Below are 26,036 nucleotides of genomic sequence, written 5' to 3'. Positions count from 1 at the left end.
CGTACCGAGAGACTTGGGGGGAGCTGGGGCGCCGGTACCGGGGGAGGGAGCCCAGGGGAGGCTGCCGGTACCGAGGGATGAGGCGGGAGATGGAGGCGGCCCGGGGCGCCGCCCGAGGGGGCGATGGCGGCGGCCGCACGGCGCCGCGCAGTTCAAACCCGCCCGCGCGGGCGCCACTTCCGGCCCGGCCCGGAAGTGACCTCCTGCGGCGGGGGCGGGCCCCTCAGCACCGCCCGGGGGAGGCGTGGCCACGGCGGGAGGGGGCGTGGCCACAGCGGGGAGGGGCGGAGCTCCTACGGGATGCTGGCGGCGCCGTGTGCCCTGGAGCCTAATGGTGGGCAGCGTCGCGGTTTGGCCGCGGGGAGGAGGCGCTGCAAGGCGGCGGGCCGGCTTCGGGCTTCTCTGGAAAGCCTCGCGGGCTTCCCCGTGGTCGCTCCGCTGAGCCCCTGCCCAGCAGCACGGCCAGCCCCACAAAGAGACAGGGCAGGCGTCGCTGGTGCTTTCTCAGTTTGTCCTCGGTGGGGTCTTTATTTGCCAGAGATACAGCGCGGCAGTCGCGCGGTGGGAGGGGGGGGCCGGCGGCTGCGGGGCCGGCCTCAGCCAAACTCAGCCCCGCAAACATGCAGCTGCAAGAGAGAGGGGAGCGGGGCCGGGGTGGTGGGGGGCACACAGCGGGAGCACGGAGAGGCAGCTCGAGCCCCGCGGGGACGGGGGAGGAGGGGAGGCCGCAAACCCCCCCGCAGGCCTGAGCGCTGCCCCCGAGCCGCGGCTGCCCCGCGCATCGCCCGCTCCCCCCGCCCCCAGAAAGAAGCCGGGGATGCAACATGCTCTGCCCGAGCAGGGGGCCCCCACAGCCACTCGGGTCCCCCCGATCCCACCGCCCCCCCCCACATGCCCTGCGCGCAGCCTCGGGGCGGGGGGGGCTAAGAGCCCGCAGCGAGCGGGGTGGGGGGCCGCGGGGCTGGCAAGCGAGGGACAGACTGAGAGAGCGGGCGAGGGAGAGCAGCGGGGCAGGGCGGGCACCATGCAGGGGGCTCTGCCACAGCCGGGGCGGGGGGGGGGAGTAGAAAAGGGGGCCAAGGCGGTGGGCGCGAGGGACCATGCCGGGGGCTATGTACACGCGGGCCTGGCGGGGCGGGGGCGCGGCGGCGGCGGCGCGGCGCTCAGCCGGTCTCTTCGCTGCGGGCCTCGGCGGCCCCGGCCCCATTGCACGTGGTGGCGGCGGCGGCGGCGGGCGGGGGCTGCGCGGCGGCGGCAGCGGCGGCGGGCGGCGTGTCCGCAGCGTCCGTGGTGGCGGCGGTGGCGGCGGCGGCGGGAGCGGTGGCGGCCGGCGGCTGCTCTGGCGCCCGCAGGCGCTTCATGAGCGTGGTCACGCGCACAGCTTTCTGCGGGAGCGAGAGGCGGAGGGGCCAGCGCTGGCGGTCGCGCCGGGGGGGCCGCTGCCGCCGCCGCCGGTGCTCGCCCGCCCGCCCATCCACCTTCCACTTGGCCCTGGCGAAGTTCTTCTCGATTTGGGCGCAGACGCCGTCCTTGATGTTCTTGTCGGAGGCGGCGTTGCCGGAAATCCTGGCCGAGCGGAGCGGTGAGGAGCCGCCCTCGCCCCCCACCGCCGCCCGGCCCGGCCCGGCCCTCACCACTCGTGGGAGATGGCCTCCTCCGCCGTGATCCTCTGGTCCTGCTCCACCTCCATCAGACGCGTCACCAGCTCCTTGGCTGCGGGGGCACGGGGAGGGCTCGGTGGCGGGCCCGGAGCGGGCTACGGGGTGCAGGGGGGTGCGGCGCGGCGCGCGAGGGGCTCACCCGCCTGCGAGATGTCGTCCCAGTAGGGCGGGTCGAACTCGTAGTCGCCGGCGAGGATTTTGCGGAAGAGGTTCTTGTCGTGGTTCTCGTAGTCGTCCTCGTCCGCCTCCTCGTAGAAGGGGGGGTTCCCCGAGAGGCTGCGTGGGGGTGGTGGTGGTGGTGGGGGGGCACAGGCTCAGCGGGGGGCCCCCCGCGCCGCCGCCCCCCGCCGCCGCCGCCCCCCGCTGCCACTCACAGGATGTACATGATGACGCCGATGGCCCAGCAGTCCACCGGCCGCCCGTACCGCTGGCGTCCCACCACCTCGGGAGCTGCGAAGGGCACGGGAGGGTGGCGCGGGGGGGGACCCGCGCAGGCGCTCCGCCGCCCGCGCCCCGCCTCGCCGCGGCACCCCCCACCCGCTCCGCCGGCTCCGTGCGGAGGAGCTCCCACGGGACGAGCCCCCCGCCCCAGCCCCGGCCGGGATGGGCCGCCGCCGCGCCGCGGGGAGCGCCGAGGAGCCGGCGGGCCGCCCCGGCTCGCCCTCACCCAGGTACTCCGGCGTGCCGCAGGGCTCCTTGATGAGGCCGTTCTCCAGCTTGGCCAGGTGGAAGTCGCTGATGACGATCTTGGAGTTCTTCAGGCGGTTATAATACACGAGGTTCTCCAGCTGCCGGCACAGCGAGGGGTGAGCGCGGGCCCGCGGGTGCCGGCCTCCCCGGCCGGAGCCGGCTCGCAGGCACGAGGCGCTCCAGCGCGGCCGACCGACCGACCTTGAGGTTCCTGTGCACGATCTTGAGCGAGTGCAGGTAGGCGACGGCCTCCAGCACCTGCCGGATGACGTTGCTGGTGTCCCTCTCGGAGTAGTAGCCCTGGTCGAGGATCCAGTCGAAGACCTCCCGGCCCGTGGCCCTGCCGACACGGAGGGCAGGCTGCCGGGAGCCCTCGGAGCCGCCAGGGCTCCGGGACGGCCGCTGGCGCGGGGAGAGGACACGCCTCGCATCGCCCGGCCCCCCCGTCGCCCCCACTTACAGCTCCAGGAAGATGAAATACTCTTTGCGGGTGATGTACACATCCACCAGCTGCAGGATGTTGGGGTGCTTCACCCTAGGGTGCCGCAGAGATCGCAGCGTCGGCGGGCGCTCGTCCCCGGTCCCGTCCCCCCACCCCGCCCCGGTGCCCCCAACTCACATTTTCAAAATGATGATCTCGTTCTTGGCCGCCTTCCGCACCTTCCGCCCGTCCCGCTTCAGGAACTTCTTGCACGTGTAGAGCTTGCCCGTCGTCTTCTCCTTGGCCCGGAAGATTTCGCAAAACTCCTCCCTGCGAACAGGGAGCCCGCTGAGCCCATCGCGCCCGCGCTGGGAGGCGCGTGCCGGCGGGACGAGGGGCTGCTCCGGCACCGCCAGGCGCGTCGAACCCTCACGCCGAGAAGAAGAGCGGACGTCGCGGCCGGGTGCCGTCGAGCACGGGGGAACGAGAGAAGCCGGCTGGGAGGCAAACCCAGGCGGGAGCGTGCGGAAAGGGGACGCTCTCCGAGCGGCACTTACTACCCGGGTGAACAGCCACGGCTAAAACCCTCTCCGGGCGCAGCAGAGACGCAAAGGCGGCAAGAAGAAATCCGGAGCGAGCAACCGAATTAATAGGAAACGAGGAAATTAGATAAGCCAAACGCCCCATCCCAGCTGCAGGGCGCGGAGGTTTTCCGGAGCGCCAGGAATAAAAGCGACCCGAGCTCTCCCCTGGGCACGGGGCTGGATGCAGCCTGGGAAACCGCTGGCACCGAGGCAGAAAAAGCAGCACGGCCCCAAATTAAATTTGAGCGCTGCATTTGGGAAGAAATAAAACGAGAGGCGCCCGGTGCTGGAGGATGACGAAAAGACGGTTCTATTCTAGTATTAATCGCGTTCGAAGCCCCGGGGCCGGCGGTGAGCATCGCTCCCGGCCGCGCAGAGCCCCCTCCCCACAGCGAGCCGGCCTCGGCGCTTCGGCGGCCGACGGCAGAAATTCCTGGCGGGCGTTCGGGGGTCGAATCGGTCTCCGTCGGTAGCTGCCTCCGACGGCTTCATTTCGCCGAGCGCTTCGCAAGCGGCCCCTCGCTGCACCGATAAAACTTCGGCCCGAGCAGCAGCGCTCCGCTTCCTCGCACGGCTACGTAAAAATATTACGCGTACGCTTCCCTTCGGCTTGCGTTTACCGGAGCAGAGACGTCCTGCTCTCCCGAGTTGCTTTGGGGGAGCCGTGATTTTGCGAAATTGCTGCAATCCCAGCAGATATTTCGGCGGGGAAGAGGAGGGAGGGTTAATTGGAGCCGTCGGGCTGCAGTGATCGGTGGCGGAGGAAAAACCTAGCCGCAATTAGCAATTCCGTCTGCGGAGCAGGCAGCAAATAACTGCCTGCGCTGCCCGGGAATAGGGACTAATAACGGGCCAGGCGCTCGTCAAAGCGGCCGCAGTGCCTGGCGCGGGGGTCCCCGCGGGGGAAAAAAATCGCTACGGCAGCCCAAAACGCAACGATTTGCGAGGCCTCGCGCCGCTCGGCCGCGCCGGGCTGCCCGGGGTGCCACGAGCTGGGCAGACTCACGTTTTGATGACCTGGCCCAAGTCATATCTGTCGGTCACCTCGGACGGCTGGTTATAATCTTTCTTGTCTCCCAGCGTCACACAGCCAAACGGCATCGCAGGGCCCGGTGCTGAAAGAGCGGAGCGGCCGGGGTGAGCGGCCCGGGGAGCGTAAAACCCGACGCAGCGCGTTTCGCCCAGCCCATCGCCGCGGCATCCCGCCGGCCGGGCTCGATGCGCCGAAGTGACGCCGGGCGGGCTGCACGCGCGCCGTCCCGTTCGTGTCCCTCACCTCCCCCCCACCCCACCCCTTCATCCCCCAGTTCCCGGTGCTTCCACCTGCCCAGCGGTTTTGGAAGCGGCGTTTGAGCCTCCTCCCCCACCCCGCCACGGGACTGGCAAAGTCGGGGGGGGGGGGCAGGAGCCGGCGGGAAGGATGGAGGAGCGCGGGATGCGGGAACCGGCTGCTCCGGGTACCCAAAGCGCCGCCGAGCCTGTTGCTATGGCGATGGGAGCTGGAAAAGCAGAAGACGGGCACATCCGCGCCGAGGGGGCAGGGCCGGCACCCCGACGGGCCTGCCCCACGCGCGCATGCACCCCGGTCCCCGCTCCGTCTGCTCCCGGGGCGCCAGCTCGGGCTTCTCCTCGCCTCGGCCGCTCGGGGCCCGTGGAGGCGGCAGGGCGCCCTGCCGCCTGCTCCCGGCGAGGCGGCCAGGAATAAGGAGGCACCTTCGGCCTCTCCTCGGAGGAGAGGCGGAGCCGCTCGCCCCGCACCCGGGCTCAGCGGGAGGGACACCCCCCACCCCCCAAAACACCCAATTTAAGAGCAGAAGCAACAGCGGGCGCAAGGCAGCAGGGGCGAAGCGGGCGGCAGGGCATGGATGGCCCCTTCTCCCGGGGTGCCGACGGCTGCCTGGCATCCTGGGCTTCCCACGGCGCCGCTTCCACCCGCGGCCGCCCCGGCGGCTCTCGGGGCAGCATCCCACCTCCCCCAGGGAAGGACGCGCCGGAGCGAGGCGGAAAACGCAGTCGGGCTCAAGCTGGACTGAAATATTTCTAGCGCAGGCAGCAAACAGGGTAGGTGAGAAGAGGCCGCACGAGCGGCAGGGTGCAATCGGCCCCCGGAGGGGTATTTCAGGCCAGGCTCAAGGAGGGTTAAGGGTGCGGGACAGACCACCCTCAGTGCAGCTGGGTGCCCAGGGGGGCAACAGCGCCCTGCGGAGTCAGCCTCGGGGTGCCAGCCCGGCCCACCTTTGCTGGCGGTGACGCGCTGGGTGCGGAGCCGGCTGCAGAACGCAGGCAAAAAAAAAATAAAAATCCCCAAAAAAAAAAAAAAAACAAAACTCTCCAGCAGCGGCAAGCTCGGCTCGCGCGCCGCAGCGGCGAAGCGCGCTGGCTGCGGGGCTCCCTTCCAGGGGAGCGAGGCGGAGGCGGCGTGCCAGGCTGCTCCCGCTTCGGGGGCGCTCAGCGGCGGACAGAGCGCGCAGGGCACGGCGAGGACCCGGCGCAGCCTCCACGCCACCGGCAACCCGCTCCGGGAGCGGGCAGCGGGGCATGAGGACAGAGCTCAGCGCCCCGTCGGTGGACAGGAGGAGGTGGCCAGCGAGGGGCAGCGCCGTGGACGCGGACACGCGTGGGCGGTCGCAGAGGAGAGCGAGCGAGCGCCGACGGCAGGTGGCCGGGCACGTCGGGGCAGCGCAGGAGCGGAGCCGGCGCGCCGGGACCCCCACGCAGCCCCGTCCCGTCCCGTCCCCGCCGCGGCCGGGCACACGTGGAGCGGCGCGGCGCGGCCCGACACGCGTGGCCCGGCCGGAGGGCGAGGGGGGGGGCACGGCCAGCGCCGCGGGGCGCTTCTCCCGGCCCGCGCTCACCTGAACGCCTCTCGCACCGCAAAGGGGGGCCGAGCCCCGGGGCGGCCGCTGAGCGCCGCGCGGTGCCGGCGCCGCTGCCGCTGCCGGAGCCGGAGCCGCTGCCGGAGCCGGTGCCGGAGCGAAGCGCCCGGCGCGGCAAGTTGCGAGGGCGGGAGCGCGCGGCCCCGCCCCCTCGGGGGTGGGCGGGGCCTCCGCCGTGACGTCACCGCCAAACTTTCCGCCCCGCCCACCCGGCGGGGCCGCTCCCCCCCCCCCCCTTCCGCCCCTCCCCACGCCCCACGCGCGGGCACCCCGCCGAGCGGCGCGCACGTGGCGCGGGCACGCGCGACCTCCCCCACCGCGGGGAGGGCTGCGGGGCCGAGCACCCACGGGCGCCCGCCCGCAGGGGCGATGCCTGGGGAGCCCGCGGGGCAGCAGCGCACCCGTGGGGCGCCCCGCAGCCCACGCGGGACGGCGCTGCCGTCCCGTGCCACCGCTTTGGGCCGCTCTATGCAGGGAGCGTCGTTTGTGCCGCTCTCGGGGGCAGAGCGCCGCCGCGCCTTTCCACGCCACTCGCGTGGGCTTCCTCATTATCATTATTTTTTTAAAAAAAAAAAGGAACTAAATATTTCCCAGAATTAACAACAGGCGGCCAGGCAGCGTCGGGGGAGAAAAAATGAATATAACGAAAGAAAACCCCCCCCACGGCGCCTCGCTCCGCGGGCGGCGCAGGCCGCGCTTCGCCGAGGCGCGCCGGACGCGGGCCCGCTCCCGCGGCGCTTCGAAGGGCTCAGGGCACCGCCGGCGCCCCGGGCTCCCCCACCGCCGGCTCCACGTAGTTAACGGCGAGCGAACGCGGGGCAATTAGCAGGGCGCTGTCGTTTGGGCAATTAGCAGGGCGCTGTCGTTTGAGCTCCTGGTCGAGAGTTTAATCACAGAGCCTGGAAGCAGCGAGCGCCGCGGTTGTTAATCTTCGTGGCAGCCGGGAACCCCGAGTTTAACTCCTGATTAATCAGCAGGTGCCCACCACCCCGTGCACCCGCTGTCCTCTCCCACTGCTCCCCGTGCACCCACCACCCCATGCAACCATTGTCCTGTCCCACTGCTCCCTGTGCACCCACCGCCCCGTGCACCCACCACCCCGTGCACCCGCTGTCCTGTCCCGCTGCTCCCCATGCACCTACCGCCCCGTGCACCCACCACCCCGTGCACCCGCTGTCCTGTCCCGCTGCTCCCCGTGTACCCACTGCTCCGTGCACCCACCACCCTGTGCACCCACTGTCTTGTCCCACTGCTCCCTGTGCACCCACCACCCCATGCACCCACTGCCCTGTGCACCCATCACCCCGTGCACCCACTGCCCTGTGCACCCACTGCCCAGTGCACCCACCACCCTGTGCACCCACTGCCTTGTGCATCTGTTGGCCTGTGCACCCACTGCCCAGTGCACCCACCACCCACTGTCCTGTCCCACTGCTCCCCGTGCACCCACTGCCCTGTACACCCACTGCCCCGTGCACCCACTGCTCTGTGCACCCACCACCCACTGTCCTGTCCCACTGCCCCGTGCACCCACTGCCCCGTGCACCCACTGCCTTGTGCACCCGTTGGCCTGTGCACCCACCACCCACTGTCCTGTCCCACTGCCCCGTGCACCCACTGCCCTGTACACCCACTGCCCCATGCACCCACTGCCTTGTGCACCCGTTGGCCTGTGCACCACCACCCCATGGACCCCTAGTCCCATGCATCCACCAACCTGTGCACACATTGTCCCACTCCACTGCCCTGGGGCACCCACTACCCTGTGCACCCACCACCTCATGCACCCACTATCCTGCCCCACTGCTTCCTGCGCACCCCTACCCTGTGGACTCAGCACCCGGTGTACCCACCACTCCATGCACCCACTGCCCTGTGCACTCGCCGCCCCATGCACCCGCTGCCCCATGCACCCACTGCCCTGTGCACCACCACCCTGTGCACGCCCCATGCCGTGCACCTACTGCCTTGTTTCTTGCCACCCTGTGTGTGCCCACCACCCTGTGCACTTGCTGCCCCATGCACCCACCACCCGCCCCGTGGCCCCGTGGCGAGCCCACAGGCAGGTGCACCGGCCCCCCCCCCCACCGCTGCCCGGGCTGGGGGAGGGCGACAGGGGCCACCCAGCTGCGCCCTGCTCTACCCCGCAGGGTGCAGGGGCGGGAAGGGGGGCAGCGCGGCCCTGACTCCCGTCGCATGTGTGTGCGCGCGCGCGCGCGCGTGTGTGTGTGTGTGTGTGTTTGAAATCGCCATGGCAACCGCCAGGCTGCTCGGCAGTCACCCCCTCCCCGCCCCCCCGGCACAGGTTGGCATGGCGATGGGGCCAAATAAACGGCATCCGCTCGCCTTTGGGGCTCGCGGGGAACGGGGGCCGAGGGGAAGAGCCGGGTGCCGGCCCGGAGCAGGCAGCGGGGTGGCGGCGGCGGCGCGGGGGCACCTTTATTCGCCCGGCGGCGGCGGCGCTCAGAAGCAGTGCCGGTGCACCACGGCGGCGCCGCTCTCGCCGTAGGCCCGCTGGGCGATCCAGGCGCTCTGGAAGGCGTCGAGGGAGGCGGCGATGGAGCCGCCCAGCCAGGCGGCGAAACGGCGCCGGGGACCCGCCGCCGGGCCCGCCGCCGCCGCCCCCGCGGCGTCCCGCAGCTCGGCGCCCAGCCGCTCGGCGAAGCCGCTCAGCAGCGTGGTGCCACCGGCCAGCAGCACGTCGGCCAGGAGCCGGCCGCGCCGGCGGGCGCCGCAGCGGCGCAGGCTGCGGGCGGCCTGCGCGGCGAGGCCGGGCTCCGCCGGCAGCCCCACGGCGGCGGGGGCGAAGAGGGCTTCGGGGCAGCGGAAGCGCTCGCTGCCCACCGACACCACCCGCTTGTCCGGGAGGGTGAAGTCCACGGCGGGGGCTGGCGCGGGCGCCCCGGGCAGCTGGCAGCAGCAGCAGTGCTCCTTGAGCTGGCGCAGCAGGTCGGGCGGGAGCGGGGGCCCGCGGGCGCCCCGCAGCTCCCCTAGGTAGGCCGTCAGGGCGTCCCCGGCCACGTCCAGCCGGAAGGTGGCGTGCGGCAGGGCGTAGCCGTCCAGGATGGGCGCCACGTAGGACGTGCCGGCGCCCGAGCCCACCACCAGCCCGCTGGTGCGCCCGTAGGAGTAGGCCGCCAGCAGCGAGCGGGGCAGCACCAGCATCGCCGGCACCCCGAAGCTCTCGAAGAGAAGCTCGGCCACCTTCTCCCGGTTGGCGGCGGGGGACAGGGGGGCGTCCGTCACCAGCACGGCCAGCTCCTCCGGACACACAGCCAACTCACGATAGAAGACGCGGTGCCACAACGTCTCCAGGCCGTCCCAGTCGGTGACCACACCATGGGTGAGGATGGAGCCACCGTCACCGAGGCCAGGGTCATCCTGCTGCCTGGGCCCCTCCACCCGGCTGGGCACCACTGACCGCGGCTTCTCGTCCCCTGCCAGCCCGCTCCTGGTGTGGCTGGTGCCCGTGTCAATCACGACGGCGCAGAAGGACTTGTACCGCTCCTCAGGGTCATCACCAGCCAGCTCGGGGCTGCCAGGCCCTGGGCTCCTCTCCTCCTCCGGTTGGCTCATGGCACCAAACCCTCTTTCTCTCTCCTCCCAGATGAAAAGCGAAGCCGCTGGCTCTGATTCCTGTGCCAGAGCCCCCGACGGAAGGCTGAGTTGCCACGGCCGCCTCCAGCGTCACAGCCAGAGAGCCATGACATCATGCAGAGAATCAGGGCACACAAGAACTCAGGCCCTTCTGTCCTCATATTCAGACAGAACAGCTGAGGACCTCTGGAGATCATCTAGTCCAACCCCTCTGCTCAAGCAGGGCCACCTAGAGCATGTTAGACAGGACCCTGTCCAGATGGCTTTTGAATATCTCCAGGGATGGAGACTCCACAACCTCTCTGATCAACCTGTTCAAGTGCTCTGTCACTCTCACAGTGAAGAAGTTTCTCCTCGTATTCAGATGGACCTTCCTGTGTTTCAGTTTGTGCCCGTTGCCTCTTGTTCTGTCACTGAACACCGCTGTAAAGACTCTGCCCCATCCTCATTACACCCTCAGATATTTATACACACTGATGACGTCCCCTCTCAGACTTCTCTTCCCCAGGCTAAACAGGCCCAGCTCTCGCAGCCTTTCCTCACAGAGCAGGTGCTCCAGCCCTCTGATCATCTTCGTAGCCCTGTGCTGGACTCTCTCCAGTAGCTCCATGTCTCTCTTGTACTGGAGACCCCAGAACTGTACACAGTTCTCCAGATGTGGCCTCATTAGGGCTGAATGGTGAGGGAGGAACACCTCGCTTGACCTGCTGGCAATGTTCCTCCTAATACACTCCAGGACACCATTGGCCTTCTTGGCCACATTGCTGGCTTATGGTCAGCTGTTGTCACCACTACTCCCAGGTCCTTCTCTGCAGAGCTGCTTTCCAGCAGATCAGTCCCCAGCCTGTGCTGGTGCCTGGGGTTATTCCTGCCTACGAGCAGGACCTTGCCTTTCCTTTGTTGAACTTCACGAGGTTGTCCCCATTCCCCAGGGCAGTCAGACCCTGGAGAGGGTCTGCCTTTTGGGGTAAATTTCTGTCAGAGGCAAAAGTGGCTTCACAGGCGCAGGTCATCCGGGCTCGCTGCAGCTGGCCTGTATGGTGCGTGCCAACTCGAGTGCAGCCATCACGTCCTCAGCTCTCCGGGTGCTTCATAGAGGAGACGCACTCAGGAGACGTTAGAGGCGTTCGAAACAACGTGGGAGGGAAAGGATGCGTGAGGCTGAGAGACCTCGGCGAGGACCAGCTGCTCCACCAACTCCAGACGCGGAGCCCATTTCGGATCAGAGCAGTGTGTGGAGTCACAGATCAGCAGGGTTTAATTCCCGCTTCCACTTGAAGATAGAAACCTTTGGCAGTCCCCAGACACTTAAGGGATATTAGCATCTTCTGAGAGACTCTTGCAGCCAGCTGTACCTAGATGTAAGCCCTGAGTACAGATAGAGGCTGCTGCCACAGTGCCAGGAGAAGAGTTTCAAGTGCGTGTATAACAGGGATCTTCACTGGGAGGGAAAATATTTATCTCTGTCAGGGAATTGATTGGTAATTGGATGTGGTTCGTGCAGCTTCTTACCAGGCACCAAGACAAGAATATTTCCGGCCAGTGACAGATGCTGTCTTTGGTGCAGAAAAAGGAGAAAAAGATATACTTTATGGGCTGGAAGCCTTTGGGGTAAATAAAAGCTCTCCATCATCTATCAAAGCTCCCTGTGGGCCAGCAGAGCTCCTGCAAATCAGCCAAGGCTCCTGCAGGCCAGCAAAGCTCCTGCTGGGCCAGCAAAGCTCCCTGTGGGCTGCCAAAGCTCCCCATGGGTGAGCAAAGCTCCTTCTGGGCCAGCAGAGCTCCGCATGGGTCAGCAAAGCTTCCCATGAGCCAGGAGAGCTCCCAAGGAGTCAGCAAATCTCCCTCTGGGTCTGCAGAGCTCCCCGTGGGCCAACAACACCTCCCATGGGCCAGCAGAGCTTCCTGTGGGCCAGCTAAGCTCATTCTGAGCCATCAGAGCTCCTTGTGGGCCAGTAGAGCTCCCCATGGGCCATCAATGCTTCCTATGGGTCAGCAAAGCTTCCCATGGGCCAGGAAAGTTCTCAAGGAGCCGGCAAAGCGCCTTCCGGGCCAGCAGAGCTCCCTGTGGACCAGCAGAGCTCCTTCTGGGAGGAGCAGAGCTCCCGGTGGGCTAGCAAAGCCACGTGTGGGTGCAGGGGGAGCCGGGGCAGTGGCAGCGGCCCCCAGGTAGGGGTACCTGGTACCCAGGCGAGTGCCCCATGCCGGCCCTCCCGGCGCAGCGCCGGGGCGGGGGGCAGCCGGCTCCCCGGGGCCCGCCGCCCGGCCGCACGCTGCGGGAGCCGAGCGGGCCCGGCGCAGCACAGCGCGCCTCGCCGCCGCGCCTCTCGCAGGCATCATTAGCAAAACTTGCTCGTTGCTAAAAATGGCCCCGCGCCGCCGCCGCCGCCGCCGCGCCTGCTGCTCCAGACGGGAGGCCTCGCTTCACGCCTGTTCCCGAGCGTTTGAGCAGAGGCTAAAAACAGCTCCTCTTGGACTGTTTTCTCCTCCTCTCTCTTGCGGGGCTGTTTGACGCCAGAGCCCGGCTCTCGGCTCAAGCGCTGATTTGGCACGATTTTGCCCGTCTCCGATTCGGCTCCCCGGCGGGACGTAGCGGAGGGAAAAGCGGGGGCAGGCGGCGCGCGGCCCGCGCTGCCGCCCCCGGCCCCGGGGCTCCGCGCCCCGCCGGCGTTGAACCTCGCCGCTGGCGCCCGCTGGCGCCCGCTGGCTCCCTTTCCCGCGGCTCCGGGCTCCCTCCTTCCCGCCCCATTTCGGATGCAGCGCTTCCTACCGGCGGCGGCTTCGTAGCCGAGGCCCCTTCCAGTTGCCACAGCAACTCCGGGAGCGGTGCCGGAGCGGCCCGCTCCCGCTCCGGGGTGGCCTGTCTCAGCCTCGGAGCGGGATCTTGGCGGGCGGAGGGGGGGGGGGAGGCCCGATACCCTCCGATGGCCTCCGGAGTCGCGCCCGGCGCCCCCCTCGGAGGGGCAAGAGGCGGAGGCCGCCGCTCCGAGGAGCCGGGCCTAAAAATACCGGCTGGGAGCCGTGCAGGTGCGAAGCGCCCGGCGGAGACGGGCAGCTTCCCTGATGGGAGCTGACAGGCCTCCGGGCTCCGGCGCCGCTTAATGAGCTGCAAAGGTTTTGTCGAAAGCGAGGAGCGGCTGCGGGCCGCCGGGGATTTTCCACCTTCCGCCTCTCCGCCTCCGCCGCGGCCGGAGCCCCGGCTGGGAAGGTGTCCCGGGGTCTCCAGACCTCGCCGGCGGGAGAGCTCGTGGCAGAGGCGCCCCTCTTGCGCGGTCCTCAGCAGAAGGAGCCGCCGAGGTGCCTTCGGCGGCATGAGGAATCGCCCGGTCTCTCAGCCAGCCGCTCTGCCCCCGGGGGGCTTCCCCGCCACGTCCTCCTCCCGCGGGGAGGAAGGCTGAACCCCGCGGGTGGCCTCAGGGGAGAGCCCCAAAGGGCGCAGCTGGGAAGGGGGCTGCTTTCGGCCAGCTCTGGAGTAGGAGGCCTGGGAAAGGAACCCTGACCAGGACTGGGCAAACTGGGAAGGGGATGCAAAGCGAACTAAGCAGCTCACACTCGGGGGTGCAGGAGGTCCTGGGCACGGTGGTCTTATGGGCACTATGATCCCATAGGGGGATCCCATTCTCTGGGAACCGTGATCCCCTGAAAACCACAATTCCATGTCCTGGACGTCGCAACACCATGGGCACTGTGATCCTGTTGGCACCATGATCCCATGTCCTGGGCACCACAACCCCATGGGCACCACAGTCCCATGCCCTGGGTACCATGATCTCATGGGCATTGCAGCCCCATGGGCACCACAATCCCATTGGCATCATGATCCCAGGGAGATGATGAGCCCGTGGGCACCATGACCTGCATGGACACCATGATCCCATACCCTGATCCCAGGAGCACCAGACTCCATGGTCATCATGATCCCATGAACACTGTGATCCCATGCCTTGGGCACCATGACCCCATGGGCTCCATGATCCCATGCCCAGGGCACTGCAGCCCTATGGGCATCGCAATCCCATGCCCTGGGCACTTTGATCCCATGCCTTGGGCACCGCGATCTCAGGGGCACCGCAATTCCATGGGCACCACGATCCCATTCCCTGATCCCAGGAGCACTCTGACTCCATGCTCACCACAATCCCATGCCTTGGACACCACGATCCCAGGGGCACCATGATCCCAGGGGGACCCATACCCAGGACCAAGGTCCTGCCCCACACCGTGCTGCACCACTTGATCCATTCTAACTGGACAACCAGACTTCAGGCTTCCCAAATCCTGTCCCAGGGGAGCAGAGTTGGGGGGAGTGGGGCTCTGTGCCCCATCCCATGGCAGGTGCAGGAACCCTAGACCATGGGGCCCGGTCTATGGGTGCAGGGGGTGAGCTGCCAAATTGCAGAAAACACACAGGTTGCAAATCGGTACTGGGAGCCATCACACGGCGTAACTGCCTTGAGCAGATCCCCCAGTTAGCAGGGAGCCGCCAGGGCTATATTTAGCTGCAGATTAAGCTGTTTTAAAGGTTATTATCCGACGAGACGCGAGCTCGCCGCAGCGGCTCTGAACCTGCCCAGGTAGGCAGCCAAACCCCACGGCACGCGTGGCTGCGGCAGCCCAGGCGACTCGGCTCCGACCGCGGTCTGGGATCGCCCACGCGGCATGGTCTCACGAGCCAGCCCAGGGGCTCGGGAGCAAGGAGGGGGCTGGGGGGAACTTTTCGGGGAAATTGTTTTCACTTGGTGTACAGGACACCTGGGTCGTGCTGGGAGCATGGAGCCACCTGGCATGGGGCACAGCGGGCGCCGGGGCCAGGCCCCGGGGTGGGGGGGGGGGGGCTGGGCCTGGGGGCGGCTGTGCCAGTGGCGGTCTGCAAGTGCCCTCCCGTGGCTGGCATGGGAACGGTGCGGGCGCCTGCCGCTGTCACCCCAGCACCCTTCCCTGCCAGCCCCATGCCAGGGGGAAGCCCCCCATGAAAGTGGCTGCCCCTACAGGAGGTGAGACAGGGGGCGAGGGGGGCCCGGAGCCAGGGAGCAGCCGTGACATGAGAAAAGGGGGCTCTGACTACTATCAGAGCCAGAAACACTGCCCGCAGCCTGGGAAAAAAATATAATTAGGGTTTTATGAGCGATTCCGAGAGTAAATGCTGAATATGTACAGCTGTCCTGCAAACCCGCAGACATCTTATTGAGCTGCACAGGATGGGTCCACCTGGACGGGTCACACACTGCCGAGCCCCACGGTTTTCCCGGCACCCGCAGACGCACCCTCAGAGCTTGCAGCAGGCGCTGCTGTGCCACAGCCCAGCTGGCGTGCCAGCATAGGGCCAAGCCCGTGAGCCCCATGGCACCCAGGCAACGTGGGGCTGAGCCCCACAGCACCTGGCCGGCGTGGGACTAAGCCCAGGGGTGCCACAGCGTCCAGCAGGGTGCTAGTGTGAGCCCTGGGGAGAGCGCCCCACAGCACCCAGCTGTGTCCTGGCCTCCGTCCCATCAGATCGATGCCCCACAGCACCCAGCTGTGTCCCAGCCTCCATCCCATCAGGAGTGTTGTCCACAACACCACCTGTGTACCGGTGTCCATCCCACTGGGAGAGTGCCCCACAGCACCCAGCTGTGTCCCAGCCTCCATCCCATCAGGAGAGCACCTCACAGCACCCAGCTGTGTCCCAGGATCCATTCTTTTGGGAGAGTGCCCCACAGCACTGAGCTGTGTCCCAGCATCCATCGCATCAGGAGAGCACCCCACAGCACCCAGCTGTGTCCCAGGATCCATTCTTTTGGGAGAGTGCCCCACAGCACCCAGCTGTGTCCCAGCATCCATCCCATCAGGATTGTTGTCCACAACATCACCTGTGTACCAGTGTCCATCCCACTGGGAGAGTGCCCCACAGCACCCAGCTGTGTCCCAGCCTCCATCCCATCAGGAGAGCACCTCACAGCACCCAGCTGTGTCCCAGGATCCATTCTTTTGGGAGAGTGCCCCACAGCACCCAGCTGTGTCCCAGCCTCCATCCCATCAGGAGTGTTGTCCACAACACCACCTGTGTACCGGTGTCCATCCCACTGGAAGAGTGCCCCACAGCACCCAGCTGTGTCCCAGCCTCCATCCCATCAGGAGTGTGCCCCACAACACTAGCTGTGTGCTGGTGTCCATCACACAATGGCAGGAGCCCCCACAGCACGGAGCACTCCCCTTAGCACACAGCCATGTCATCTTCTTCCTCCTCCTCCTCCTCTTCGTCATCATCCTCATCCCCACTGGCAGCCAGCTGGCTCTGGGCACAAGCCATTGGTGGGAAGGGAGGGCCATGCTCGAGGTTAACGTAGGTAACAGCCAGGTTGACGTAGCGCTCACCCTCGAGGGAGGCCAGGATGCGCTCCAGCTCACCCACCAGGATGGAGAAGGTCGGTCTCTCCTCAGGACCGGGGGCCCAGCAGCTCAGCATCACCGCATACCTGCCCAACATCCCCGTCAGCGCCAGCAGGCACCCCTCACCAGCCCCATGTCTGGACACCGGGGTCCCCAAACCACCCTCCCTGGGATGCCTAGCTGGCACCACTCACAGCGAGTCAGGGCAGTACTCGGGCTGTGGTAGACGTCTCCCTCGCAGCAGGTAGCGGGTGATGTCGTAAGGGTCCACCTCAGGGTATGGTGATGCCCCCCGCGTCAGCAGCTCCCACATGAGCACCCCGAAGGACCACTGGGAAGCAGAGAGTGAGGCGCAGGCTGTGTGCTGGGGGATCTGAGCCCTGCTGGCACAGCCATGCCCAGGCCCCAGCAGCAGTAGGAAGCAGTGGCCATGCCTACCACATCCGACTTGGTTGTGAACTTCTGAGTTTGCAGGCTTTCCAGGGCCATCCACTTGACAGGCAGCTTGGCGTGGCGGTGCCGACGGATGCTGTAGTACTCCTTGTCGAACACATCCCGCGCCAGCCCAAAGTCGGCCACCTTCACCGTGAACGTCTCATCCAGCCTATGGAGCAGAACTTGGCTCAGGGAGGATGCAAGATGGCTGGGATGGGTGCAAGACGAGGCCCTGTGGGGCAGGCTCGCATGCCTGAGATGAGGTGAACCCACAAGTTGGGGAGTCTGCTGAGCTCCAGCCACACTCACATGCAATTCCTGGCAGCCAGGTCCCTGTGCACGAACTTCTTCTGGGCCAGGTACTCCATGCCCAGAGCAACCTGCAGCCCGAAGCCGATGAGGTCCTTCACCGTGGGACTCTGCCAGGATGGGGAGGAGGCAGGGGCAGTTAGTGGGGCGAGCTCCTGGCACGCTTGCTGTCCCCATGTCACCTGCACCCAGCCTACGCCCTGCCACCCACCTCAGGGTGTTCTAGCTCCCCCTCAGCCCTGGGCCACACTCTGCCAGTGGCATCTGCTGCCAGTGGGGTGGGCATGGGCAAGAGGCAACAGCACCCTTGGGAGCCTTACCCGTTCCTCGGCGCGGATGAAGTGCCGCAGGTCACCATGGCGCATGTAGGGCAGCACGACGAGGGGCAGCCCATGGCGGGGCAGGCAGACCCCAATGAGTGACAGAACTTGAGGGTGATGGAAGCTCTTCATGAGGATGCCCTCGCGCAGGAACTCCTCTACCTCATCTACGTCCGTGATGCCTGAGAAGGTGCGAAGCTATGGGGCACCATGTTCTGGGCCCGTTGCCTTTCAGGCGGGCAGCCCAGGAGGAACTGGAGGAGCCAGGGAGAGGCACTACTCACGATTCAGGGACTTGACAGCGCAGTGAACCGCCCCAAGCAGCGGGTCCGTGTACGTGCCGTGGTACACACTGCCAAAGTGCCCTGTGGGAGACACCTGAGGTGGGTCAACAGATATCCTGTGAAAAGGGGGTGCCAGGCAACAGCCTGGCTGTGCCAAACTGCCTGGTGCACCCTGGGGTGCAGGGGGACTCACCTTTGCCGATGACCTGGTGCCGATGAGTGACGAGCCGTTCCTCAGGGATGAGGATGTCCTTCACCTCCTCCAGCAGCTCTGGCTGCAGGTCCTCGAGGCAGCAGGACGTGGCCCTGAGCAGGGGCACGGGGGAACCGCTACCTGTGGCGCCGGCGCTGGCAAACCGCGCACGGGGGCCAGCTCGGCTGGGACTGGCGGCTGCGGGCACCACTGCCGGGGCAGGTAGAGGCACCCGTCAGAGCCAGGGCTGCCCAGGGCCAGCTGCACCAGGCTGGCCCAGCCCGTCTGCCCTCCCTGCAACCCACCGCGGCCCGCTTACCCAGCGCCTCCCTGTAGTCAACACCAGGGCGCTGGATAGTGGTGGGAGGATCTGTCCTGCCCGGATTCACCAGCAGCTCCAGGTTCTCCGTCCCTGTGGGCATGTGCACAGGGCCCAATGGGCTGCTTGCACCCTGCCAGCACCCCGGAGCGGGGGGACCAGCACCAGGGGCCAGCAGGGCCAGCAGGCACTCACCCCTCTTCTTCCTCCATTTCCATTTCAGCAGCCCGAACACCAAGACACCAAAAGCCAAGAAAGCAATGCCAGTGCCCAGGGCAACGCTGGCCACCAGGTCCAGCGAGGAGGTAGCAAGCACCAAGCCCAGGTCCTTGCAGGCATCGTTGACGCAGATCTGGAACGAGCAGGGGGCTCAGCAGGCCACAGGGCCACCACGGGGGAGCCAGGTAGGGAGGACATCGTGTCTGCTCAGCACCTACCTGCACAGGAGCCCCATCCGGAGGCAGGCGCATCTCCCTGGGCAGCCGGCAGGTCACCTCATTTTTCAGCACGTTAGGGTGGCAGTCCTGACCCCCCACCATCATGGTGATGTTCATGCAGGTGGCCAGGGCGTCCAGCCCAAATTGCTGTCCGGATAGACTCCCCTTATCAAGAGGTCCCCAGACAGGGGCCAGCAGCTCTGCTTGGCCCCATCCTCTTCTCTCATCCCTGCCACCGGCTCTTAGACGGTCCCAGCACTGGCTGCCCATGCCCACCCACGCCCTGCTCTTCCACATACATGGATCTCAATCTCATCATCACCAGGTTTGAGGTGGTACCGCCTGTCCTCGTGCTCAAAAGGGAAGATCTCAGGCCGGGGGTAGTAGCGGAGGCGGAAGAGCCAGCGGCCAGTGGCGCCGTCCAGCAGCACACTCAGGTTCCCAGGGGCTGTATCCACCTTGTTCTCGAAGGGGAAGGCTGGGCTCTGGCACACCAGCTGGTTGGGCGCTCGCGGGCCCTGGCACGCCTGTGGGCAAGAGGGTGCTGCCACCACTGGAGTGTCCAGGGCTGCCTGGAGCCACGGCCAGAGTGGGCAGAGGGTGGCACAGGACGGCCTCTTGTCCCCCTGTGCATCACGCTGCCTCACCACTTACCTGGGTTTCGGTCTTTACACCGCCGGCTTCAAAGCGGATCTTGGCTTGATACACGGAGTCCAGGTGGGTCCCGATGAGGGTGACCGTGGAGCCCCTGCAGGAGGGCAGCGGTCAGGGCCCCGGCGCGCGCGCAGTGCCAGGGGCCGGAGCCGAGCCCGTGCCACTGGGCAGCTCACCCAGGCGTCAGCCGCAGCCTCCTGCCCAGCCCCTGAGCCGTGGGGAACTGGGGGAGTCCCTGGGGAAGGACGCCCACGCACTCACTCGTAGCTGCAGTTGGGGGTGATGCCAAAGACATGGGGGTCAGGACGGTACTGGAAGGGCTCCGGGGCCGGGAACTGCTCCCCGTCTATCCACAGGGCCACGGAGGCCATGCCGAGGCCGCCGGCAGCGGGAGCGATGCACCGAATCTCCCCGTCTCCCTGGCTGGGGACAGCGCAGCGGTGGTTGGGGGGCAGAGCAGCCCCGGCACGGGGGTCCCCAGGCCCCTTCCTCCCGCTGCCTGCCGGCCAGGACGGGGATGCCCAGGCATACCTGGGCTGCCCGGCCAAGGGGCACTCGGAGCCGTTGAGCGTCACCCGCCAACTGCTCCCCGCTGCGAGGTTGCTGCCGCCAACAGCAATCTCGGTGCCGCCGCTGAGGGGGCCGAACGGGGGGTGCACGGAGCTCACGTTGGGTACCTGGGCAGAGAGGCGGCCGGTGCGGCGGCGGCGGCGGGCGGGCGGGCGGGCGACAGCCCCGCGAAGCCCGCGCCTCCCCGCTGCCGGCGGCGCAGGGCCGTACCACGAAGACGAAGCCGCCGAGGGCGGAGGAGCCGCCGACGCGGAAGGGCGCGGACCGCGCGGGCTCCTCGACGCTGAGCACCACGCGGGCCGGCCCCGCCGCCTGCGCGCTGCCCGGCTCCAGCGTGCACACCAGCACATCCACAAAGTCCTTGCGGCGCGACGTGGGCAGCAACCTGCAGGCAGGGGGTCGGGTCAGCGCGGGCTGGGCTTCCCGCAGAGCCACCCGCGCCTCCTTCTCCAGGCTGCCCACCGGGGCGCCTGCTGCCGCCCTGTCCCCGTACGCCCTCCCAACGCGGGAGACGGGGGCACAGGGACCACAGTCCCGGCTCCTTTCCCGCTCCCACGCCGCCCAAGCACGTCACGGCCGCGGCCCACCTGTAGCTCCCGCTCTCGTCCGGCAGCCTGGTGCACACCCGCTGCCCCACCGTCACCCGGTAGGTGCCGGTGGGGCCCATGGGAGCGTCCGGGTCCAGGCGGGAGCGGAAAGTCATGCCACAGAGCGTGAGCCGGGTCCGGCCGCCCAGCGGGGCACTCCTGGGGTGGAACTGTGGGAGAGAAGGACACGCGGCATCAGGCGCCCCAGGCTGCCTGCCAGCAGCAAAACTGGGGCCACGGCCTCCGAGGAGAAGCAGAGGGAGCTCGGTCCAGCCAAGGGGGATCTAATCGCAGCTACAGTTGCTTAAAGGGCAGCTGCGAAGATGATGGAGCCAAACTCTTCCCAGCACTGATGGGAGCAGGCTGCAATGGAGCCAAATCCTTCCCTTCTCAGCAGAGCAAGAAAGAGGCCACGGGCCAGGCTGGACCTGGGGTCAAGCTCCTTCCTCCAGAAGGCACAAGGACACGTCCCCAGGAGGGAGGTCTCTGGACAGAGCAAAGCCACAGATGCGGTGCTGGTCCCACTCAACCACACACCCCGGGGTCCCTCCCCATCACCGCTCTGGGACCCTCGAGAGCGGGGAGCATGACCCAGTGGGCTGGATTCCCTACCGCCGGGGGGTCGGCGCAGACCTACGTCAGTGAGGACCGGCGGGCAGCTGTCCTGGATCCAGCGGCCCTCGCACTCCTCACGGCGTGCGCACGCATCCCCGCACCAGCCGCAGCCCATGAACCGCTCGGCCTGCAGGCAGCGCTGGCACGTGGAGAAGTGGCGGCAGCCTGGGCCGGTGACGTTCACGCGCCACACCTGGGGCACAGAGAGCGGAGCAGAACAGGAGCCTGTGCCACCAAGGAGCAGTGCCCGGGAAAGAGCCTGGCGCCCGGTGGCCGCTCTCACCTTGCTGCCACTGGCGAAGAGCAGCGAGTGCCCCTGCAGCCCCACGGCGCGCTGCACCGGCCACGGCTCGCCTAGGGAGAAGTTGGCCAAGGTGACCACGTAGGAGCTGGACCGCTGGAGCACCATCTGTGGAGGGGACAGAGCACGGCACTGAGCACCAAGCTGGGCCGGACACCAACGGGGTCCTGGGCTCAGGTCAACGTGGGCCCATCACCCAGGCAGCATGGCCAGCTAGGCACCAGCAGCGCGCAGGAGTGGCTACCTGGAAGATGCGCCCGTTTGCCGTGCCCAGGTGGGCCACAGTGACATCCCCGAGGGCCGTGACAAAGATGGAGGTGAGAAGGACGCCTGCCAGGTGCCCATTGAAGAGGTCCACCTTGTGGGACGTCGCGGGGACGAGGGTGGGCTGGTCCCAGCAGCTGGTGTTCACCACGGGCGCCGAGAGGTTCACCTGCGGCCGAGCGCAGAGGTGCCTCGAAGCTGGCCCCGCGCGCCGGCCGAAGCCCCGGAGCTCCTGCGAGGTGCCCGATGCCCGCGTGGGCGGCGCGTGCGAACGCCCGCAAGCGAGGCCCAAGCCAACGTGGCTGTGAGCGAGCCGTTTGGAGGCCGCCCGGCAAAGCCACCCGAGCTGCCGAGGGGGACAGCGAGGACTGCCTGAGCACCACCTCGGGGCCGGTTCCTCCCCGGGGCAGGGGGGGCTGAGGCAGGCGCTCGTTCGCTTGACACCCGGCTCCCTGCAGGGCTCAACAAGCAGTGGGCGATTCAGGAGGGAGCCAAAGCGTCGGTGGGTCTTTGCCAGCGCCCCATCTCTAGCTCCCACCTCCTTCCAGGCCAGCCCAGCGTCCGCTGGTGGGTCCTGCACCGAGACACGACTAACAGGACCGACTTCCCCAGGTGATGGAGCCGGCGCGGGGGCTGCCGTGCCTTCTGCCCAGGCAGGCGACACGGCCCCGGGGGCCGGGCCAGAGGAGCCTCCCCCATCTGCAGGGGCTCAGCGAGGCGCCGGGAGCAGAGCAGATGGCTTGACCCACTGCCAGACCCCCCTTCCCCAGCGCTCAGGGGTCTTGGGAGCCCCTTGGGGGATCCCTGCCAGCAGCAGCCCGGCAGCCGGCCGTGACTCAGAGCGGCAGCGCAGTGCAGCCTCTGCCCCGGCGCTGCCGGGAAAAGGAGGAGATTTGGCTGCGCCTCGCACTGCTCCCTGCCGCTTTCCCGTGTTTTTTTTTTTTTTTTTTTTTTTTTTTTTTTTTTTTTTTTGCGGGGGGAGTTGTTTGGGGATTTTTTTGCCAGTGCAGGCCGGCAAGTTGGGGCAACCCCCGGTGCCGGGAGCCTTCCCCGGGCGCACAGGGCTTGGCTGCGCTCCGGCTCCGAGAAGGGAGAGGTGGGAACGGCTCAGCCCCGGCGCGTCGCCCAGCCCGGCCCGGCCCAGCCCGGCGGCACCCGCGCGGGCCGAGACAGGCCTGGGGCTGCAGCGGGGGGCCGGCCCCCCGCCTACGAGGGACGGAGGGTCCCGGAGGCACGGCGGGCGAGCCGGTCCGCTCCCGGCCGGGAGCGAAAGGCCTCGTGTCGCCTGCGCCCGGAGAGGCGTCTCTCCTGGGAGCCGGGTCCTCACGCGGGGGCAAGGGAAGGGCGCGAGGGAGGGCGGCCGGGGTGGGGGCATGGGACGGCTCGGTCGGGGACCTCGGCCCAGCACCTGCAAACGGCCAGCACCCAGCCCCGCTCGCAAAGCGCCCGGTCGATCGGTGTCCCGAGGACAACCCCGGGCAACCCCGGCGTCATCAAAGCAGCCGCGGAGGCGGGCAGCGCCGGGGGACTTTTGGACTCCGGGGCCAGGCGAAGGCCGCGCGGCGGCTTATCGGTGAGGCGTAGGCGCGCCGGCGTTTCTGCCCTTCCCCGGCGCAGAGCAAACAGCGCCCGAGCGCGCCGAGATCGCGGCGATAACAGGCCGCTCCGCGGAGCGGGCAAAGCGCCACGTCTCCTGCGACGAAGGAGCCGGGCGCGTTCGCGGCGTTGACTCACGGCTCGTCGGCGCTTCCGCCGCGTTTCCTTCCCCCCCTCAACCCGTCGCCGCCACCCCACCGCCCCCGGGGCCGCGGCACCGTCCGCCTCCGCCGGCTCGCGGCGGCCGGGACGTGCGGCCACGGGGGACGCACGGCGCGAGGGCGGCCGCCGCAAGCCGGGCGGGCCGGAGGGACTCACGTTGTGCGGGCAGTACTCGACGGGCTGGTAAAAGCTGAGCCCCCGCAGCAGCGGCCGCCCGCTGATCCCGCAGCACTTGTCCATGCCGTCCTCGATGGCCCGGTTGAGGAGGCGGAGGGGGAAGGCGCACACCGCCGAGTCCTCCCGCGGCGCCCGGCTCTCCGGCCGGCTCTCCGCGAAGGCCCCGAAGAGCACCAGCTCCGTGGCGTTGATGCTGAGGTCGCGGGCCAGCCGGGAGCCGGGCCGGGCGGCGTGAGCCGCCTGCAGCACGTTGTAGGCCACGTCGCGCTCGGCCGCCGGCCCGGCGGCACCACGCCGCCGCCGCCGCTTCGACTCGTAGCGGCAGTCGAGGACGAGCTCGCGGTAGCGGCGCAGGTCGTGCTCCTGGGTGCTCAGGCGGGCCAGCCGCGTGTGGTAGCTCGCGGAGCCGGGGCTCTCCCGCTGCACCGTCAGGAAGTACACGTAGTCCCCGTCGCTGAAGGAGTGCACGTAGTGGATGGCGTAGCTGTCCCGGTACGGCGGCAACACCGTCAGCCAGTGGTAGCTCTCCCAAAAGCCGTCCAAGGTGCCCTTCAGCCGGCGGATGGACACCGACCGGGGGCTGTAGCGCGCCGCGATGCTGCTGTTGACGGTGGAGGCCAGGTAGAAGAAAGAGGCGTAGTGGTCGGCCACCACGGTGGCACTGGTCCCCAGGGGACTGGCCACGCAGTCCGGGCAGGCGGCGGGGCCGTTGCCCGCCGCGGAGTACAGGCACCGCGTGGCCCCAATGGCCACCTCCCCGTCACGCACCACCAGCTCATGCTGGTAGCACAGCCCGCGCCGCGACGTGCCGCAGCTGTAGAGCCATGGCTCGAGCGGGTCCAGGAGCAGGATGACGTTGTCGGTGTCCAGTGGGCCAGCGGCGTCACCCACGGCCGGGCACAGGCTGCAGATCTCGCAGCGGGCGCTGCCCACGGGGCCGGTGACGAGGACGGAGTGGATCCGCAGCTCGGCGCTCGCCACCAGGATCCTGTTCCGGATGGCTACAAAGACGGCGGCCGCGCCGGCGGAGTCGGCGAAGACGGCGACGTTCTGCACGGGGCTGCCGGCGTCAAGGCCCGGCAGTGGGTAGGTGACGGAGAAGTTCCTGGTGGAGCTGTAGGGGATGCGGGGGCACTGCCAGGCGCCGGCGGGCAGTGGGGCCATGGCGAGCGCCAGGAAGAGGCACGTGCCTGGTGACAGTCCCATGATCCAGACCACCTCCGGCCAGCCCGGGGTTATCGCCGGCGCTCAGCGCCGAGCGGCTCCGGCGTGCCCGGCGGCCAGGTCACCATCGTACCTGACGAAACAACAGAGAAAGCTGATGCTCTGCCCACGCTGCGGGTGCGCCCGGCAGCCCTGGTGGGCACGTGCCGGGGGCCGCGGGGGCCGTCAGCCACACCAAACATCTCCCCAAACGCTGCCGCGAGCTGCACTGGCAGGAGAAGCTAAACTGCCGGGGCCTGCGCGGGGGCCGGGGGGGAGCGGTGCTGCCTGCTGCCCCCTTAGGGACAGGGACCTGCGGGCCTCGCGGGGATGGGCACGGGGACCGCTGCCGGCTCGCCAGGGAGCCTCGCCAGCACGGCGGGCACCGCAGCCGGGCGACGATCCCCGGCGGCCCCCAGCCTCGCTGCCCCGCGGCTCTCGGGGCCCCCGTCTGCTTCCCTCTCCCAGCCGGCCGGACCGCCCCAGGACGCACCGTAACGAGCTGTGCCGTGCCGAGAGCTCCCGAGCCGAGCTGGGCAGTCCTGAGCCGAACCGAGCCGTTCTGAGCCGAGCTGGGTAGTCCCGAGTCGAATTGAGCCGGGCGGTCCCGAGGTGAGCCAGGCGGTCCCAAGCCGAGCCGAGCCGAGCCGAGCCGAGCCGGGTTGTCCTGAGCCAAAACAAGATGGGCGGTGCCGAGGCGAGCCGAGCCGTTCTAAGCCAAGCTGGGTTGTCCCGAGCAGAACCGAGCCGGGCGGTTCCGAGGCGAGCCGGGCGGTCCCGAGCCGAGCCGTTCCGAGCCGAGGCAGCTGGAGAAGCGGCGGGCGCTCACCTGAGCGCTGCGCAGCGGTGGAGCCGCCCCGCTCCGCTCCAGGCCGGGCCGGGCCGTTCCGGGGAGGGGCGGGAGCGGGGCCGCGGCCAGGGCCGGGCCGGGCCGGGCCGGGCCGTTCCGGGGCGGAGCAGAGCGGAGCGGGGGCGGCCGCGGCGGCGCGGGGCTGCCCGAGGGCCGGGCGCGCCCCCGCCGCTCCCCGCGCCGCGGCCGAGGGACACGGGTGCCCCGCGGGGAGGGGGCGGCCGCCGAGGGGACGCGGCGCCCGGGCAGCCCAGGAGGCACCGAGGGTGCTCAGCACCCGGGAGGGATGCAGGGACGCAAGGTGCCCCGGACTGGCACGGCGCCCTGGAGGGACCTGGGTGCGCGTAGGCGAGACACGGGGACCGAGCGCCTGCAGGGGACTGAGCACCTGCAGGGGACCGAGCACCTGCAGGGCCGGGGCGTCGAGGCCCCGCCGCCGCGCTGCACCCCGCAGCCCGCCGCCGGCGTCGACGGGTCCCCCTGAGCCGCTGTCGGGCTCCCCGCAGCCCGGCGGCACCGGCACAGGGGCTCGGGTGCGCCCGCACCCTATGGGCCGCTCTGC

General features: G+C 68.6%; 3 protein-coding genes across 4 annotated transcripts; all 3 read right to left on the bottom strand.

Annotated features, from left to right (window-relative positions):
- Positions 1-1,163: 1,163 nt before the first annotated feature.
- On the bottom strand, positions 1,164-6,283 carry CAMKV (CaM kinase like vesicle associated). Its single transcript, XM_062585921.1, has 11 exons — positions 6,212-6,283; positions 4,363-4,471; positions 2,971-3,102; positions 2,812-2,886; positions 2,553-2,691; positions 2,329-2,449; positions 2,036-2,111; positions 1,801-1,937; positions 1,635-1,713; positions 1,479-1,566; positions 1,164-1,385 (listed from the first exon to the last, which is right to left on the bottom strand). The coding sequence occupies exons 2-11, from the start codon at positions 4,455-4,457 to the stop codon at positions 1,164-1,166; spliced, it is 1,164 nt and encodes a 387-aa protein (XP_062441905.1). The 5' UTR covers positions 4,458-4,471; positions 6,212-6,283.
- A 2,412-nt stretch (positions 6,284-8,695) lies between these two features.
- Positions 8,696-9,808, bottom strand: LOC134145909 (actin-3-like). Its single transcript, XM_062585920.1, has one exon. The coding sequence runs from the start codon at positions 9,806-9,808 to the stop codon at positions 8,696-8,698; it is 1,113 nt and encodes a 370-aa protein (XP_062441904.1).
- A 5,142-nt stretch (positions 9,809-14,950) lies between these two features.
- On the bottom strand, positions 14,951-25,423 carry MST1R (macrophage stimulating 1 receptor). Of its 2 annotated transcripts, XM_062585383.1 has the most exons (21): positions 25,118-25,423; positions 23,401-24,718; positions 21,467-21,655; positions 21,205-21,330; positions 20,944-21,114; positions 20,307-20,476; positions 19,930-20,104; positions 19,681-19,826; positions 19,411-19,572; positions 19,150-19,243; positions 18,795-19,022; positions 18,496-18,642; positions 18,254-18,410; positions 18,059-18,151; positions 17,740-17,949; positions 17,547-17,627; positions 17,263-17,444; positions 16,943-17,052; positions 16,637-16,802; positions 16,393-16,529; positions 14,951-16,284 (listed from the first exon to the last, which is right to left on the bottom strand). In XM_062585383.1, exons 2-21 carry the CDS (start codon positions 24,625-24,627, stop codon positions 16,023-16,025), a joined length of 4,233 nt encoding a protein of 1,410 aa, XP_062441367.1. In that variant the 5' UTR covers positions 24,628-24,718; positions 25,118-25,423; the 3' UTR covers positions 14,951-16,022. The 2 variants fall into 2 exon arrangements, with proteins under 2 accessions (XP_062441367.1, XP_062441368.1); XM_062585384.1 differs by lacking the exons at positions 14,951-16,284; positions 16,393-16,529; positions 16,637-16,802; positions 16,943-17,052 and having other exon boundaries at positions 17,350-17,444; positions 17,547-17,640.
- Between the last annotated feature and the right edge of the window lie 613 nt (positions 25,424-26,036).

Source organism: Rhea pennata, chromosome 12 (genome assembly GCF_028389875.1).
Source record: "Rhea pennata isolate bPtePen1 chromosome 12, bPtePen1.pri, whole genome shotgun sequence".
NCBI classification, from domain to species: Eukaryota; Metazoa; Chordata; class Aves; order Rheiformes; family Rheidae; genus Rhea; species Rhea pennata.
The sequence above is the reverse complement of the archived record's forward strand: the minus strand, read 5'-3'. Positions and strand labels throughout refer to the sequence as shown.

What these genes read in the sequence shown, in the direction of transcription:
- CAMKV (XM_062585921.1), bottom strand. Translation starts at nt 4,457, where the DNA reads ATGCCGTTTGGCTGTGTGACGCTGGGAGACAAGAAAGATTATAACCAG. An exon ending in TCGTGCACAGGAACCTCAAG is followed by an intron (nt 2,450 to 2,552) that starts GTCGGTCGGTCG and finishes CTGTGCCGGCAG; the next exon opens with CTGGAGAACCTCGTGTATTA. An exon ending in GGCGTCATCATGTACATCCT is followed by an intron (nt 1,938 to 2,035) that starts GTGAGTGGCAGC and finishes ACCCCCACGCAG; the next exon opens with CCTCTCGGGGAACCCCCCCT.
- LOC134145909 (XM_062585920.1), bottom strand. Translation starts at nt 9,808, where the DNA reads ATGAGCCAACCGGAGGAGGAGAGGAGCCCAGGGCCTGGCAGCCCCGAG.
- MST1R (XM_062585383.1), bottom strand. Translation starts at nt 24,627, where the DNA reads ATGGGACTGTCACCAGGCACGTGCCTCTTCCTGGCGCTCGCCATGGCC. An exon ending in TCGAGTACTGCCCGCACAAC is followed by an intron (nt 21,656 to 23,400) that starts GTGAGTCCCTCC and finishes GCTCGGCCGCAG; the next exon opens with GTGAACCTCTCGGCGCCCGT. An exon ending in GTGTAAAGACCGAAACCCAG is followed by an intron (nt 19,023 to 19,149) that starts GTAAGTGGTGAG and finishes TCTTGCCCACAG; the next exon opens with GCGTGCCAGGGCCCGCGAGC.